This window comes from Ctenopharyngodon idella, chromosome 3, assembly GCF_019924925.1.
Source record: "Ctenopharyngodon idella isolate HZGC_01 chromosome 3, HZGC01, whole genome shotgun sequence".
Lineage (NCBI taxonomy): Eukaryota > Metazoa > Chordata > Actinopteri > Cypriniformes > Xenocyprididae > Ctenopharyngodon > Ctenopharyngodon idella.
The window spans coordinates 24,788,014-24,805,672 of record NC_067222.1 but is presented as its reverse complement, the minus strand read 5'-3'; the positions used below and the strand labels follow the sequence as shown (position 1 = coordinate 24,805,672).

General features: G+C 38.0%; 2 protein-coding genes across 2 annotated transcripts; both read left to right on the top strand.

Annotated features, from left to right (window-relative positions):
- Window positions 1-220: 220 nt before the first annotated feature.
- On the top strand, window positions 221-4,403 carry zgc:66443 (uncharacterized protein LOC406856 homolog). The gene is made up of 2 exons (XM_051886293.1): window positions 221-508; window positions 2,938-4,403. Exons 1-2 carry the CDS (start codon window positions 319-321, stop codon window positions 3,753-3,755), a joined length of 1,008 nt encoding a protein of 335 aa, XP_051742253.1. The 5' UTR covers window positions 221-318; the 3' UTR covers window positions 3,756-4,403.
- A 2,789-nt stretch (window positions 4,404-7,192) lies between these two features.
- Window positions 7,193-16,591, top strand: zgc:66474 (uncharacterized protein LOC327500 homolog). The gene is made up of 10 exons (XM_051886289.1): window positions 7,193-7,539; window positions 8,042-8,538; window positions 10,893-11,267; window positions 14,061-14,237; window positions 14,331-14,558; window positions 14,675-14,812; window positions 14,935-15,072; window positions 15,199-15,687; window positions 15,991-16,216; window positions 16,354-16,591. Exons 1-9 carry the CDS (start codon window positions 7,350-7,352, stop codon window positions 16,174-16,176), a joined length of 2,418 nt encoding a protein of 805 aa, XP_051742249.1. The 5' UTR covers window positions 7,193-7,349; the 3' UTR covers window positions 16,177-16,216; window positions 16,354-16,591.
- Window positions 16,592-17,659: the final 1,068 nt, after the last annotated feature.

The following is a 17,659-nucleotide window of genomic DNA, read 5'->3' as shown; positions in this document are numbered from 1 at the left end:
GACATAAGGGTCACTGACACTACACATACAAATATCTCAAAACAATAAATTGACTGATTACAATAATAATCTTCACTCATATATTTCCTTTCAAATATATAAACAGATTAAACTGGTATTGCAAAATATTTTGAAGATTTAATATTATCCAGAAATGTAAATATGTCTACTCGTGCACGCTACAGTACAGTAGGTGGCAGTAATACACATCTAGAGTCTGCGTAGAGCTATTAAAACAAGAAGAGAAGAAACAAGTGTAGTGAGTTGCCTTTATTCGCGTGTTTTATCGAATTTGTTTTCTTTTTATACTTCGGTAAAATGTCAAGACTAGATAAGTTACATTCTAACCTGATGAAGCGAATGTCAATTGTCATTCGTGAGATTTGGGTGGAGGTGGAAGCGACGGTGAAAGACTATCAAAAGGAAGCAGCCCAAACACGATCAGAAAACGCGAAGCTCAAACAACAGCTGAGGGATGTGCTGAGGAGGAATCAGGCACATTTAAACGGTAAATTCACACTTAAACGCCCATGTTGGGTGTATTTTCCCATCAACTACAATTTAATAGTAAAACTGACTGACAGAGAAGCGTAGACGTCATTTATTTTCCACCAAGTTTCTGTCTCACCTCACTGGTCTAGTCTTTTTCTGTCGTATCTAGCAATTGCAGTCATATACAACAATATCATAATTTTAACATATTGTGTTGAATGGACATTCAATTTATTGTAGAAAGATATAAAAATGTTATTATGAAGAAAAAAAAAGAAAAAAGAAAGATGAAGGAGAGAGAGAGGACAGTGGATAGAGCTGCAGGGCCATTCGGAAAGATGTTATGAAAACTTGACCAGTCCACCACAATAATTGATCGTTTTTACAGATTATTTATTTATTTATTTATTAAGTTATATAATGTCCTTTTGTGGACGTGGATTTATCAACACAGGTAAAAATATATAAATTTGGAAACCATTAGAATTCTATTTAGGCTTTTATTAAAATGTTTAATTATGATGATATTGTATTTTGATTGCTAGATACGACAAGACCAGTGAGGTGAGAGAGTGGAAAAGAAATTCCATCTTTGTTTTTTTTTAATGAATAATGAATAGAGTAATGAAATCACACAAATCAGGTATGTACAGGTATATACAACTGTATTCATATATGTTCTGAACATATGCACTACAGTTCAAATATTCAGGGTTATTCATTTTTTTTTTTTTTTTTTTTTTAAGAATTTAATACTTTTATTCAGCACGGACACATTACATTTGTCAAAAGTGACTATTAATACATTTGAAATGTTACAAAAGATATACATTTCAAATAATAAATGCTGTTCTTTTAAACTTTATTCATCAAAAATCCTGAAAAACGTATCGTTTATACAAAAAAAAAAAAAAAAAACGACAATGTTTCTTGAGCAGCAAATCAGCATATTAGAATGATTTCATAATGAATAATCATGCTGAATATTCAACTTTGCCTTTACAGGAATAAATTACATTTTAAAATGTATTACAATATAAAACGGTAATTGTAAACTGTAATAATATTTAACACGATTATTGTTTTACTGTATTTTTGATCAAATAAAGGCAGCCGTGGTGAGCATAAGAGACTTAAGGTGTTAGTTCACCCAAAAATGACAATTTCTGTCATTAATTACTCACCCTCATGTCGTTCTACACCCGTAAGACCTTCGTTCATCTTCAGAACACAAATTAAGATATTTTGATGAAATCCGATGGCTCAGTGAGGAACTTCATTGACAGCAAGATAATTAACACTTTCAATGCCCAGAAAGCTACTAAAGTTATATTTAAAATAGTTCATGTGACTACAGTGGTTCAACCTTAATGTTATGAAGCGACGAGAATACTTTTTGTGCACCAAAAAAAACAAAATAATGACTTTATTCAACAATATCTAGTGATGGGCGATTTCAAAACACTGCTTTATGAAGCTTCGAAGCTTTACGAATCTTTTGTTTCAAATCAGTGGTTCGGAGTGTGTATCAAACTGCCAAAGTTACATGATTTCAGTAAACCAGGCTTCGTTACATCATAAGTGTTTCGAAACGTTTAGAAATTTCAATGGTTCATGTGACTTTGGCAGTTTGATACACGCTCTGAACCACTGATTCGAAATTTCATCACTAGATATTGTTGAATAAAGTCATTATTTTGTTTTGCTTTACAAATCTTTTGTTTCGAATCAGTGGTTTGGAGCGTGTATCAAACTGCAAAAGTCACGCCCCCAGTGGTGTACCATTGAAATTTCGAAACACTTATGATGTAACGAAGCCCCGTTTACTGAAATCGCCTGATTTTTGACTTCCACACTGTCTTACCTAAACAAGAGAATCTTTAACTATAATAACCAAATGCAATTTGAGTCTACTAATTTCTGATTTCCATTCAATTTAAAATAACAGCAATAATTTTAGTGAAATTAAAGTTCATATAATTTGGCAAAAATTGAGAATAGTTTTGCTTTTAAATTGCCAATTAAATAAACAAATAAATTCAAATGATTTGGTACATGAACTGTGATCTCATTCAAACAGTGAAAATATGATGACACAGAAGTGCTTGTTATCTTGATTAAAGGAACAATGTGTTACTTGAATGCTTCTTAAGTGAAATGTAATTCCTCAATAGCACTTTTAACTCTTGACACCAAGCAGAGAGTCAAACAGGTTTCAATGTCAAACAGGTTTCAATGGGATAAAACGTTCAGCCGTTACAAATATTTAGTTCCACACCCAAAAAGGTCACTCTCATCCTTATGTTGCTTAGACCTGATATACTTATGTTGCATTTGATGAATATAATGACCCTAGCTTCTTTTAAAATGACCAATACTGCAACTAATAATAATAAGTACTATCAGAGAATGTCGTTTTCATCCTTTCTTGGTTTCACCATACAGGACAAGTCCACTATATCTCTCCTGATGAAGTCTCACCTACAGAATTATCATCACGTGGGTACAGGTCTCCAATCGAATCAGAAGACCTGGAGGATCAGCAAACGGAGGCCGATGACCAGAGTCAAGATTCACCTAGTGAACTGAAGCCACGCATACTAGATGTCACATCAGTCTGTAAGACCGAGGCAGAGGACAGAGAGCTAGTGCATCAAAAAAATGCAGGCGAACAACGACTCTTTCCTCAGTTCGACAGCTCGAGTACAGATGAGACGTGGGATGTGACCTCGCCCACTGTTTCGACACCGAGGATTAAGATTGAGCCTGAGGACACCATCATCACAATAACATCTTCAGTTACTACTACCCCTGCCCATGCCGGTCCGTGTCAGGACTCAGAACCCGCTCACCAGCTGAGAACAGCCAGCGACGCGTTGAGAAGACCGCAGCGAAAGGATCGCCTTCGTACACGGTTCACCAAACCTAGGAGAGCATCAGCAAAAGATCAGGATCAAGATGGGCTATATAAGTGTAATAAATGTGGAAAGCAGTTGAAGGACTTTGCAAAGCTGCAGCTCCACAAGAAATTGCACGATAGGTCCTTCATCTGTCACTGGTGCGGCAGAAACTTCTCCAAGTTTGACTACCTTCGGATGCATATGCGCACACACACCGGAGAACGGCCTTACCGCTGCAACTGGTGCTCAAAGACCTTCAGCCAGAGTGGGAACATGAGGAGACATGAGCGCACGTGCCAGAGATTCAATGAAGAACCAGCAGCGCATACGCTAGAAGACGACCAACAGCTGTCCGCCGAGTGACAAGTGCATCAGATTGCTGCAGGCACACCTCGAGAAAGAACCTGTTATTGTCATAGAGAGTTTGATTTTCATTAGATATATAGAGATATTTATTATTTTATCAAGTATGTTAGAAGCTTCCATGTTACATAAAAAATACATAAGGCCGATATGCTGTTTGACTAACCTTTCTATGACCTTTCCAGTCAATATGTGTGCACAAATGTCTCCAGTGCTTCGCTTTTCCCCTTTGAGGAAGACCACTTTGTGTTTTGTACCATGAGTTACCATACTTCCAGACTGATGTTGACAGCAGTATCTTGCCTGAAATATTTTTAGGCAGTGCATAACTATACAAATGTATATTAACTAGAAAGGAATGACTTATTATTTTACCATTATTTTTCACCATTATTTTTCCAGGCCTACACATCATGATTTTTAAATTCCAGGTTTTCATTGACTGCGGGAATCACTGAGAGGACAAGTTAAATATAAAATAGTACATAAGGATATGAATTAATGTGGTAGAATGAATCGTAACATTTACTTACTGCAGAAATGTCAGAAGAAAATCATGTAATTTGAAAAGATCATGTCAAACAGGTGTAAATGAGGAACTTTGTCCTATGTAACAACAAACATTTGAATAAACTAGATGAAATTTAATTCGACATCAGTTATTGTATCTGAGGAAAATGTTAATGTTGCCATTGTGAGGATACTGACTGTGTGTGCATAACTAGGGATAAACAATTAATGTTGCCTTATGTTGGAAATATTTTACATTCTCGTCATTTAACACATATTGTTTACCCAAACATGTCAGTTCAAGCACTGAATCACCAGTTACTAACACTGCATTAAATGCATTTATAATGAATCTTTTACTGGTAGTATAATTATACTGTAATTGTCATACTGCATTTAGCATTCTTAGTGTGTTAGTGTATTCAGTTTTCATTGGTGCTGTATTTGTATTGTTTATTCAGTTCATCTTTCATTGTCTTGTCTTTCTGTCCCTGTGTTGTAGGCTATACCCCAGTTTTCGCCCAGGCTCAATGGGCTTTCTTCCATAATTTTGCAAATGGTCCATTAATGTAAATTTCCTGTAAACAGTTAATCGTGTAGATACCATAGTTACTAGAGTAATTGTTACTATTGTAAAACTGTATTAAATTAATGTTTCAAACAGTGTAAGAAGCTTTCAGAATATGTCTGTTAATTAATTAATTTATTTTTGACTGCAGTAATGACTAATACAAAGTCACCACAGATTTAAAGCAGTAACGATAATTCCAGTTACTACAGCCATGGTCAAAAGTTTTGAGAATGACACAAATATTAATTTTCACAAAGTCTGTTTTTATGATGACAGTTTGCATATACTCCAGAATGTTACGAAGAGTGATCAGATGAATTGCACTTTAATCAACCATTTATCGGATCATCAAGAACTTAAAGGAGAGAGGTTCAATTGTTGTGAAGAAGGCTTCAGGGCACCCAAGAAAGTCCAGCAAGCACCAGGACCGTATTCTAGCCGCGGGATCGGGGCACCACCAATGCAGAGCTTGCTCTGGAATGGCAGCAGGCATGTACAGTGAGTTAAAGACTTTTGGAGGATGGCCTGGTGTCAAGAAGGGCAGCAAAGAAGCCACTTCTCTCCAGGAAAAACATCAGGACAGACTGATATTCTGCAAAAGGTACAGGAATTGGACTGCTGAAGACTGGGGTTAAGTCATTTTCTCTGATGAATTCCCTTTCCGATTGTGGAGCATCCGGAAAAAAGCTTGTCCGGAGAAGAAAAGGTCAGTCCTGTGTCATGCTAACAGTAAAAAGCATCCTGAGACCATGTGTGGAGTTGCTTCTCAGCCAAGGGAGTGGGCTCACTCACAATTTTGCTTAAGAACACAGCCATGAATAAAGAATGGTACAAAAACATCCTCCGAGAGCAACTTTTCCCAACCATCCAAGAACAGTTTGGTGACGAACAATGCCTTTTCCAGCATGATGGAGCACCTTGCCACATGGCAAAAGTGATAACTAAGTGGTTCGGGGAACAAAACATCGAAATTTTGGGTCAACAGCCAGGAAACTCCCCAGACCTTAATCCCATTGAGAACTTGTCAATCCTCAAGAGGCGGGTGGACAAACAAAAAACCCACAAATTCTGACAAACTCCATGCATTGATTATGCAAGAATGGGTTGCCATCAGTCAGGATGTGGCCTAGAAGTTGATGGACAGCATGCCAGGGCGAATTGCAGAGGTCTTGAAAAAGAAGGGTCAACACTGCAAATATTGACTCTTTGCATAAACTTAACATAATTGTCAATAAAAGGCTTTGACACTTATGAAATGCTTGGAATTATACTTCAATAGGCTATACCATAGTAACATCTGACAAGATGATCTAAAAACATTAAGCAGCAGACTTTGTGAAAATTAATATATGTGTCATTCTCAAAACATTTGGCCACGGCTGTACAGTCTTTCAGTGGAAACTGGTTATCATGATGGTTTATTTTTGCAGGGCTGTTATCGGTGTGTGTCATCCCAGACACATTGTCTCAGGTTGGGCCTTGTGATGATGGGACCCCACTAAGGCTCTCTATGTTATAACTATGTTATACAGATTTTTCTTTTTTTCTTTAAAAAAAAGGTCTGGTAAATTATATTTGTGAAGATCATTTTTGGGGCACAATCTGTGGAGGTTTGTTTTGCGTAGTGGCACCACCAGCACAGCTAGCTCTATTATCTAAATTACTTTAAACTACTTTTTGTAATATGTAGATGTATTTAAAAAGGAAGAAAAATACATAATGACTTGTCATTACTGCCACCAAAACCAATCGTTATGTTAAAATAATCGCTAAATAATCGTAATGTTGCTATGGTCGGGGGTTTTCAAACTTTTTGATGCCAAGGACCTAAATATGATATTTCCTTTGCGAGGGACCCCCTATATAAATAAATGTATACAGTAAAAAATAATGCTAGAAATGTATGTACAATATTATCTGGAAATTACTTTCTATTTAGTTGAAACTGTATCCTTTTTTACCCACTATATGTATGAACATGAAGAAAGACGTAAAATATAAACTAAAGACCTATTAATCTCATCATTATTTTATTATATAATAAAATATAATAACCTATTTTCACATTTATAACAACATTTTTCTCTGAACTCTTTCGTGCACCCCCTTGAGGTCCCCAAACCCCAGTTCCAGAAACCCTGACCTCCTCCCAACGTGATTTGTGACCACGTTTGTCTACAGACTCTAACTTGTTGTACTCTCAGTACTTAAATGTTTGAAAACCGTGCTTATTCTTGTATATAAAAAGAACAACGTTTACTACGGTTTTGTGTTGACTTCCTTTCGGCCAGGTTTGCTCCCATACTCTCCCATCAATAATTTGCATTGTGGCTTTTGCTCTGCAGGATCAGATGAACGGTAACGTTAGCATTTCTCCTATGCAGTAGGTGGCAGTCAGTTGTTTCCTGCTGCCTTTCTTCGGAGGCGAAAGGCAAACTGTTCAGGCTACGGGGATAGTTGGCCGTTTCACTGTTTTCTCTTTGCTGCTGAATTGCAAAGCTAAAACAATCATAATGACGAAGCTGCAGCTTCTGCACCGCGCGCTGAACGAGCGTCTGATGGCTGCGGTGGAGCAGATCATGGAGATGGTCGGCGGTACGGTGCTGGAGTACGAGGAAGAGACGATCCGGGCACGGAAAGAAAATGAGGTTCTGAGACGGAGGCTCCGATGGATGGAGGGGGCAAATCCAGCGGACTGGCCAGGTAGGACGACAGGCCGGGATTAATGTAGTTTTGATGTAGATGTAATACGGAAACATGTACGTGGTTGCTAGTTGCTACATAGTTTTGTGCTCTTCAGCCTATGCACTACCGTGGACTTTATTTTGGTGAGATCATCTGCGTGCATTCAGCTTGTAGTCTTCCACAGTAATGCATTATTATTATTCAGGAAGTGTAAATATTTGCATCAGAACAATAAGAAAATTGCTTTCAGCTGCATTAGTCCGAAGTAAACGTTGGTTTTGTTTTTTGGATGTTGTTTTCGCTCCAAAATGTTCAGGGGGGGCGCGCAGAACAGAGCTGCCCCCTCTAGAGACCACAGGAAAAACATCTCCAGACACAGAGACAAAATACCATTAACTTGCTTTTCCTTCTGATTTAAATCAGCACATTTCACCTACAGCTACTTAGCTTCATACGTTGAAAACAGAAATCACACTTGATCTCATCAAATGGTCGCTGTTTGGTTTCTTTAAATTCTCAGGCCCATCAGAACCCATTACGCTTTCCACCCCAGAGGAGTCCAATCCATCCCGGCAAGATGAGTCTGCTGTCAACTCTGGATTTGGACAAGAGTCAGAAGCACTTGTAATCAAAACAGAGACTACTGATCACCCCCTGTACAGCGGCACCACATTACCTCAAAGCGTTGATCAGGCATCTGACATTGCTGGGACAAGCACTGGTATTGCTTATAGCTTTGCTGGTGGTATGACCTGGGACTCTGCCCAAAATTACATGGCCCCTCTGGACTTTGATCCAACTTCGGGTAACAGCAGGGTCAGGCACTGGAGAGGGCGGAACAGAAGGCAGAGGATGTCCTTTGCCTGTCCAGACTGTGGTAAAGTCTTTGGAAGGGAACAGAGGCTGATGATTCATATGCGCATCCATTCAACTGAGAGGCCGTATAAGTACCGCCGGCGCAAGGCGTTCTTCTACGGTGACAATAAGAAGAAGAGGAAACTGCATGGCCTCTCTCAGGTAAACATTAGCAGGGTTAAAATCAATGTGACATCAAAATGGACTTTTTTTTTTTTACCTTTTCAATGCACATTTTTGGTCTAACTGTGGTGCATGTTATACAGAAGAATTCTGTTATAAAATTAAGTCCCACGCTTCATTTTTTCACATTGAATATACTGATTCACTTTAAAGTATGTCATTTTAAGTGGTAAAATGTCTTGCAAATGGCATTTGGCATTGACATTTAAGGGTTAGTTCACCCAAAAATGAAATTTCTGTCATTAATTACTCACCCTCATGTCATCCCCAAACCCGTAAGACCTTCGTTCATCTTCAGAACACAAATTAAGATATTTTTTATGAAATCAGAAAGCAATGAAATTACCACATTCAAGGTCCAGAAAAGTAGTAAAAACTTCGTTAAAATAGTCAACGTGACTACAGTGGTTCAACCTTAATGTTATGAATTGACGAGAATACTTTTTGTGCGCAAAAACAAAAATAACGACTTTATTTAACAATTTTCTTCGCTCCCCTGTCAGTCTCCTATGCTGTTTACATTGTAGAGATAGTGCAGTGCTTCTGTGTTTACATCCGAACGCCGACTCATAGTCATTATTGACAGAGGCTGTTTACGTGAGCAGCATGATGCATGTGTGTGATGCTGACGCAAGAGCCGGCCAATAATGAGTCAGCGTTCTGACGCAGAACCAGGAAGCGCTGAACGTAAACAGCGCACGAGAATGACACAGAAGAGAAGACATTGTTGAATAAAGTCATTATTTTTGTTTTGTTTTTGCACACAAAAAGTATTCTCGTCGCTTCATAAAATTAACAGTCACGTCGACTGTTCAACGATGTCTTTAGTACCTTTCTGGACCTTGAAATCAGTGGTTAAATTGCGGTCTATAGATGAGTCATATACCTCTCAGATTTCATCAAAAATATCTTAATTTGTGTTCCAAAGATGAACGAAGGTCTTATGGGTGTGGAACGACATGAGGGTGAGTAATTTGTTTTTGGGTGAACTAACCCTTCAATGACCGAAATTAAATTTTTGAGTGAACTAACCCTTCAAAATAAATTCACTAGGGTACAATATAACAGGACCATATCGGTTAGACGATCTTATAAGCACTTTTCATACTGTGCATTATGTTGTTGTGATGCTTAAATTCATTTAGTTCATTTTAGTTTTTAGTGTTTTAACTTGAACTTATTTTGACAAAATAGTATGGAATTTTAATATCAGATTTTATTTAATATAGAATTTTAAAATATCTTAAAATATCTTGTATTTCTTTTTATATTAAAATATCCAAAAACCACTTGCAGTGTTATATATTTCGTTTAACTGTGTACTTACATTATCCTAAATGCTTCCAAGAATTTGTAAATTAAGAAAAATTCACAATTTAAAATAGTGCCCGTCCCTTGTCACTTGTCGCCTGTCAATGACGTAATATCTGCGTTATCCCTGGTTTCCGCTTGCGCTGCATAGTAACCATGGCAACAGACGTGTCTAGCGGCACGTTGTTGTTTTATTCGAACATTATGGACCATAACAAGCAAACTTTGGGACAAAAGGAGAAATAAAATGAGGATCAATATCAGCGTGGCGTTTTCGAGATGGCGAGAGCCTTGCGACAAACTTCGACTTGACAGAGACGCTCTAGCACGTTATTAGACAAGGTAAACAAATGTAAGCTACATAAGACTAATCAATGTTATGTAGCTCAACACGATGAAATGTTAGAATATCATCAGTATGATATTCTAATGTTGATCTAGCTTACTGTTGGTCTCATACAGCCAACAAACTAATACATAGAATAACAATACAACTTTCAACACACTTAAATGAAGTTTAGTATGATAGTGTAAAGATAGTGAAACAGCGCTGCGTTACCTCACAATTTTAATTCTTCAAATAAACTGACCTGTATGAGAAGTATTTCAGCTTTGCGAGAAGTTCGGTTTAATGAAATATCCTCATTCCTTTATATCCCCTGGGACTCGCGTGTGGCGCTGATATCTGTCTCTCTTTAGCAATCGCGCCCGCAAATCTCGGCCACGCCCTGCTTTATACCACAGTCATGTTAAAAAACATGAATGCATTCACTCATCCATAAACATTATTTCCCCATAAACATTATTAGATCCATTGGCATGGTGACAAGTTCCATGAGTCCACGCTCATTTTCACTGCCTCATCATTCTATGCCTTTGTTATTGTTTTTGAAGAGGTTAGCGACCCCTGGTGGCGAAAAATACAGATTGTGGCTTTAAAATGAAGTTCTATAATTGTAAAATGAAGCGGTACTAATATGGTACATTAGTCATATACCATAATGTCTTTCTCTCACACGCAGCTCTCAAGAGAAATTGTGGATGATCTGTCGGATTGCTCTGAGCAGACCAACAGGAGTAGCGCATCACCCGAACGGCTAGCAATTACTTCACGAGACCAAGAAGAAGAGCCAGGTGGTCTGTCTACTGAGAGTGACCACACTAGCAGTGATAAAGAACCAGAAAACAGAACTGCCACCCATGTGCGTCATCAACACAAGAAAAAAAAAGGAGAAAAACCGATGCCGTGTCATTGCCCTCATTGCCCTGATCGGGTGTTCGCTCGGCCCTGTCAGCTAGCCATGCACATGAAGACCCACACGGCTCTTGTGAACCTTCCCAACCAAGCACAATCAGGAACTGATGAGATAATGGATGCGAAGATGAAATCACACAAGGTATTGCACTTCATGTTCTCTAGTGCAAGAAATAGTGTGCGTAGATGTGAATACATAGAGATTTTCTTTCCTTCACATATAAGCCATATCAAGGATGCAAACAAATATGAGAGGAAAATGAATCAGCCGTTGAAAAAGCCATCAATCAAACACTATTCTGAATATTTAAGGTAATGTGTGATTACAGCTTTGGGCTTTGTAAATCTTGTGTGACTGCTCACTGACATTTAAAACTGCTGTAAAATGCATTATTTGATACAATGAGAACTACAATAAAACTCCCAAGCACAGACAGAGATCACACACCGCATATTTCAAAGTAGCGGTTGACCAAAATGGTTTTTCAATGACCGATGCTGATACCTAGAAAGTAGGGTGGCTGATATTCAGTAAAGGCAAATGTGCACGAACTTGCTGAATTGAAAAGAAAACTTGTTTTACACAGCATTTACTTAAAATTCACACACACACACAAAAATGTAAACATTGGTTGTTGACTATACATTGACAAAGCAGGCAGTATTTGTGGGGAAATAAGCACTTCATGGTTAATGGCCGATGCCTGTTATCTAAAAATAGCCAAATACTGGCCGTTAGATTTGTCTGGTCAATATATCCATTTCTGCTATTATGAAGTGAGGAGTTCATCGATTTTTATTGTCTGAAATTGGCAACAAAGTGTATGCAAAAATGACCTCTCCATAGTAGTTCAATGAATCCTAAGATAGTAAGCACTTATCTTAGGATGAACTGAACACATTTGTACAGCTACAGCCAATCTACGGAGAGAACAAGAAAGCAACTACTGAAGCGGATGCAGTTTAAACGGTGAGTCTGAGGCCAAAAACGACAGTTATGAAAACAAGAGCTGGTATGTGGCTCGAAACACATGCTGTTCATTCAAACACATCTGCGTCTGCTATGTTACCTGAGAAGATGTTATTTGATCTGGGATAGCACCAACATTTTTTTTTTTTTATAAGTTGAATGCAGCCTTTGTGCATAAGATTAACCTGGGAATATCAGCTATAGCTAGGTAATCTGTGTTCGTTTTTCAGTCAGATCATGTATTTTATGTAAGAAGCTTGAAGAGTGGATAATGGGTTTATCTAAAGCTGAATTTAAGAACAAGTATAATGTACTGTAATTATATCATTTTTATCAGCTGCTGCTACTTCATTGCTAGTAGTCTACCACGTGAAAAGAAGGAAATACTGAGGGAGGTTTTTATATACTGAAGTGAAAATATCAGTACATGCTAGCCTGTATTTGCAGTTTATAGAAATAAACAGGTACAAATGGTATAACATTGACTGATTATAGCAGAAGATTTGAACGATAAGATAGATTAAGCACTATTGATTATAGATTTAATATATAACATTTTATTCTATTGATGTTTGTTCATCATTAACCAGTGCATGCTATTTTACAGAGTTTTAAACAAGGGGTTTTTAACCTTTATGCACCCAGGGACCCCCACCCAGGCTCTCAGACAACACAGGGTCCTCCAGAATAAAAAAAAAAAAAAAAAGCCAGATTTTTTTATAATAACTTTCATTTAGGACATTACATCATACTATGCTTAAAAGACCATTAATGAGAAAATAGTTATGAAATGTTAATGAAAATGATTTGTTTTACAGTGGTGTATTCTCAGGGACCTTTGGTTGGAAACCCTGGCTTTAAAGCATTAAAACTAGTATTACCAGCTGAAGAAAATACTGTTGGAAAGTTTTATCATTAAATTCTTGTTGTTACTATTAAGTCAGTTATTATTAAATGTTTGGATTGTTCATTTTGTAGGTCTGCTTTCACTCCTGTCATTAAAGCAATATCTACAACTGAATGCATTGCATATGTTTTATGATTTCAGCCAAAGTGTAATACAAAGCTTATGCGCGTTTTTCTCATTGCTTCACAGGTGGCATTTTTATCAAAGCGCTGTTTTAGCAAGGTTTGGGACTACTTCTCAAAAGATGCATATGGTGAAGTCTTCTGCCATCAGTGTTCAGCCAGAGTTAGCCAGGGGTCCAGCAAGGCTTCTCAGAAGAACACCTCTAATTTGTGGTCTCATCTAAGAATAAACCATCAACATGCCTATTTAGAGGCGAAAGGGTACAGCCGACCAGTCAATTTTCTGATCAATTCAACTCCGATTAAATTAGAGCATTTTGAGCCAGAAGAACGCTTTGCAGAAAGAGAAAGTGGGATAATGAAGGTCTTGATACCAGAAGAACGCTTTGCAGAAGGAGAAAGTGGGATAATGAAGGTCTTGAAACCAGAAGAACCATCCAATGGAAATTTGTAAATATGTATATACAAAACAGGAAATCACAACCTTTTTTATTTTTATGTGTATAATTTTTTTTTTTTTTAAACAAATGTACAATTTGTGTATATATACAGTGCAGTTATAATGCAGTAGTTTTAATAAAATTTGTTTGAAATGAGTTGTTTTTCAGTCATTTGTGTCATTTCTTCGGGTGGTTTGGTGGTCTACTATACTAATATATTTTTCATTGAAATGCCATGCATGACATCTTGGGGAAAAATATATTGTAGATTTGAAATACCCCTTGTAGTCCTACAGTATCAGTGCACTGAGTTTGATGCTTTCAAGTTCACTGTTGAAGACAATTTACAAATATGCTGTTAACCTTGTATGACAACTGTTAAAACATATAGACATTATTCATTCACTTTCACATCCAGGGCATATTACACTTGGAGCTCATTGCATATATCCTTCCTTGCTTCTCTCATTGTCAATTGGACTTGCATTTCTTTCAGAAGCAAAGAAAAAATGCTGCAGTGAAGAAGGCCAAAGTTGATGGCAAAAGTGAGTTCCGTTGTCCAAAGTGTGACAGAGTCTTCGCTTTTAAAACCAGGTTGCGTTTCCACATGAAGTCCCATAAGGCTGAAAAGGCTTTATTACACAAATCTCTTAAGATGCCAATCCAGACTGAGGTACCTGCTCACACCATGGATAATTTTCATCTGGATATGTATCATTTCAATGAATGTTCTCCTATTAAGTTTTGATATTTGTATTTCTCATAGCCACGTAAAGAAGAAACTATGGAGGTAGTACCTGAAACTACAGAAGTACAGAATTTGCAAGAGCTAAAGAAAACGTATGCCTGCCCACATTGTGATAAAGTGTTTATCCGTGAAGGATGGCTGGAGCCGCACATTCGCACTCAACACAGGAAAGTAAAAAACAGAACAGGACAGTTTGACATTTTCCATCACAGTGGCCGGACAAGATCACAACTGCCTTACTCCCAGGTTGGTTTTCAGATTTGTAAATATGTTGATGTTACTATGTACTTTCTTAGACACTGATCATTTTTTAACTTTTATTTCTGCATAATAACCCACACTTCTTTGTACTGATTTATAAGCAATTGCGTAAGCACAGAATTGTGAAACAGAAAGTCACCGAGGAGTCTAAACAAAAAAATGAAGAATCAAAAAAGGTCAGCTCTAAACCAAGTCAATCAAGAGATGAGTCCAATCTAGTTGTTGCTGGTTATACACAGGTTGGTTTTCAGATTTGTAATTGAATATGAAGATGTTCTTACATACTTTCTAAGACACTGATCATTTTTTAACTTTTATTACTGTATAATAACCCACACTCATTTTTTTATTGATTGATAAGCATTTGCGTAAGCGCAGAACTGTGAATCAGGGAGTCACTGAGGAGTCTAAACAAAAAAATGAAGGATCAAAAAAGTTCAGAGATAAACCAAGCCAATCAAGAGATGAGTCCAATCTAGTTGTTGCTGGTTATACCCAGGTTGGTTTCAGATTTGTAACTGAATATGAAGATGTTACTATATACTTGCTGAGACTCTAATCATTTTTGAACTTTTATTTTTGTATAATATTAATAACTCGCACTCCTTTTTTATTGATTGATAAGCAATTGCGTAAGCGCGCAACTGAGAAACAGGGAGTCAATGAGGAGTCTAAACAAAAAAATGAAGAATCAAAAGAGGTCAATGATAAACCAAGTCCATCAACTGATGAATCCAACCTGGTTGCTGATGTGCCAAAAATCACTACAGATGAGGCAGAACAAAGTGCAGATCTTCCTAAAAGGGGCCCAGATGAATCTAAGTGCGCTCCTGAGCAATCAAAGGAAGACACTACAGACTCTGACAGAGAAACATCAGTTCCTACAAAACTGAAGAGGATGTTTCCGTGCAAAGTATGTGGCAAAGAGTTTGTTCGGGAAAAGAAGTTAAAGAAGCACTCAAGGAAACACATAGGACGTAGGTTGCAGGATGAAAAGAAAAGGAAAAAAGAGCAAGCTCTAAGGGAAAAGGAGATTTTGGAACAAGCCGGAATGAGAAGGGAGGAAAAGGACAACAATGACAAGACGCCAACAAGTAATCACAACCTAAATACGGTATGTGTCTTTTACAAAAACCTGAAGAATGATCCAAATCCGTTTTTATATTTCATGGTTTTAAATCACTCAAGCATATCAGATATGCATTTTTTTGTCTAATGCCTAAGGATCCTTAAAATCTTTAGCAATCAATGGAACCAGAAGACATTCAGAACATTCAGGAACCTAATAAGCACCTGCAAGGCTAATAATGTCTTTTTGAAGGAACTCTTATTTTTCTATTTTAGAAATAATAGATTACCCCCTGCACAAATTAAAATTTGTATTAAAATTATTTTTTTTTTCGTACCCCTTCAACAGACACTTCAAGGATCCCCAAACAAAGAGTTGTTACGGAAAGGCAAAACCAGAGGTCAAGGGCCACTACCCTGCCCATTTTGTGGCAAAGTTTTTGCTTGGGAAATGCGGCTAATGATGCATATGCAGATTCACTGTGGTGAGAAAACCATACTCCTATCGGCAGCGCCAGACACGTTTTTATGGTGACCTGAAAAGGGGCCAACTCCCGAAAATCCATAATCAGGAGGTAGGAGAGACTATGCGATTAATCATTTTGACTGCTAGAGGAATTGTTTGTGCAATGAATCCTAGGTCATGTTGACCCAAAGGGCTGTTGTTCAAGTCATTATGAGAATGGTTGATTGTCCGTTTCCCCCAATACAGCCTCCGGGGAACAACAGTGATAAGTCTGAAGAATCTGTGGGTGAAGAAACGGTGAATGAGGACGGATCTGCACATCTGAGCAGCGGTACAACCCATGCAGTGTCTGGAGCTCTCGCAAGCAGTTCTGAGGCCACTGTACTGGAGGACTACACTGGCTGCCTTGGCCTTCTACCTCAGACAGCGACTGAGCAGCCTACCACCTGCGATAAAACTAATCAAAGAACCAAACCCGAGTTATTCAGTGACGTCATGAGCCACTTCAATTTGCAGCCAAGGATTGTTCTAGAGCCAATTACGTCTGAATGCAAGTACTGGAGCTCAGTGTCTGGAGGCTTAAAGTCAGGTCGTTCTGAAAGAAGTGGCTTTGATCATGAACAAACCTCATGCTCAGTATTGGTAAATGCTGTGGAAGATGAAATGGTAGATGCTGTCGAAGATGAAATTGTGGGTTCCAATCTTTGCATGAAGCCAGTGGAAAGCTCTGGACATGGCGTCCAGAACAAGTCTGAAATATGCCACAGTGTTGTTCCTGAGACAGAAATAGTCTCTGTAGAGGTTGGATCTCCACAAAGTTATTCTCAATCAGAAGTAGAGCTTGATAAGCTTGATAAGTTTGGGGGCCCACTGGCTGATGAATCCTCTGAGTTAAATAACACAGAGAGTCAACAAAAAGAGGACCATGACTGTTATTTTCTTGGTGTTTCAGAGAAAACAGCCATAGACCAATTACCGCTGATAATAATTGATGATGAACTAGAGCAGTCCAATGCAAAAACTGCTGCTGAACATTCTCCGTCTGAATGTGGAAGAACGAAGTGTGATTCGAAGTGTGATTGTAATAGCATTTCTGCTATGAAATTAACTGTCATGCCACAGACTAGCGATTTAGAGTCTTTGTTCAAGGAAACTAGTTCTGGTTCCATGCAGAAGAAAATTGACTCAGAATTAGTTTGTTTGGTCCTCTCAGATGTTGAAGACAATGTTGATGAAGATGTGTTGAATCCAAAGAAAACTGCCTCAGTGCCTAGAATTCAAAACGAACAATTAGATGTGTGCAACAAACCTGGTGGAAATCCTTCCAGCGACTCCAATTTTTCAGCTCCAGATGCAACTGAATCCATCATCAAGACTGATGAGTCCACATGTATTCATGCCAAATCTGTTGACGGTGCCTCGAAACATACTGATGTTAAGGTTGTAACAAGTGAAAGAAATGATCAGAGTATCTCAAATGATCCTCTCACCAGAGACCAGATTGCTTCTGTCACCATCAGACAAACAAAGGACAACCCCATGAGTTCGATGG

Excerpts from the sequence above, each read along its gene's own strand:
- zgc:66443 (XM_051886293.1), top strand. The coding sequence starts at position 319 with ATGTCAAGACTAGATAAGTTACATTCTAACCTGATGAAGCGAATGTCA. Across the intron at positions 509-2,937 it reads GAATCAGGCACATTTAAACG|GACAAGTCCACTATATCTCT; the intron begins GTAAATTCACAC and ends TTCACCATACAG.
- zgc:66474 (XM_051886289.1), top strand. The coding sequence starts at position 7,350 with ATGACGAAGCTGCAGCTTCTGCACCGCGCGCTGAACGAGCGTCTGATG. Across the intron at positions 14,813-14,934 it reads TTGTTGCTGGTTATACACAG|CATTTGCGTAAGCGCAGAAC; the intron begins GTTGGTTTTCAG and ends TTGATTGATAAG. Across the intron at positions 15,688-15,990 it reads GTAATCACAACCTAAATACG|ACACTTCAAGGATCCCCAAA; the intron begins GTATGTGTCTTT and ends CCCCTTCAACAG.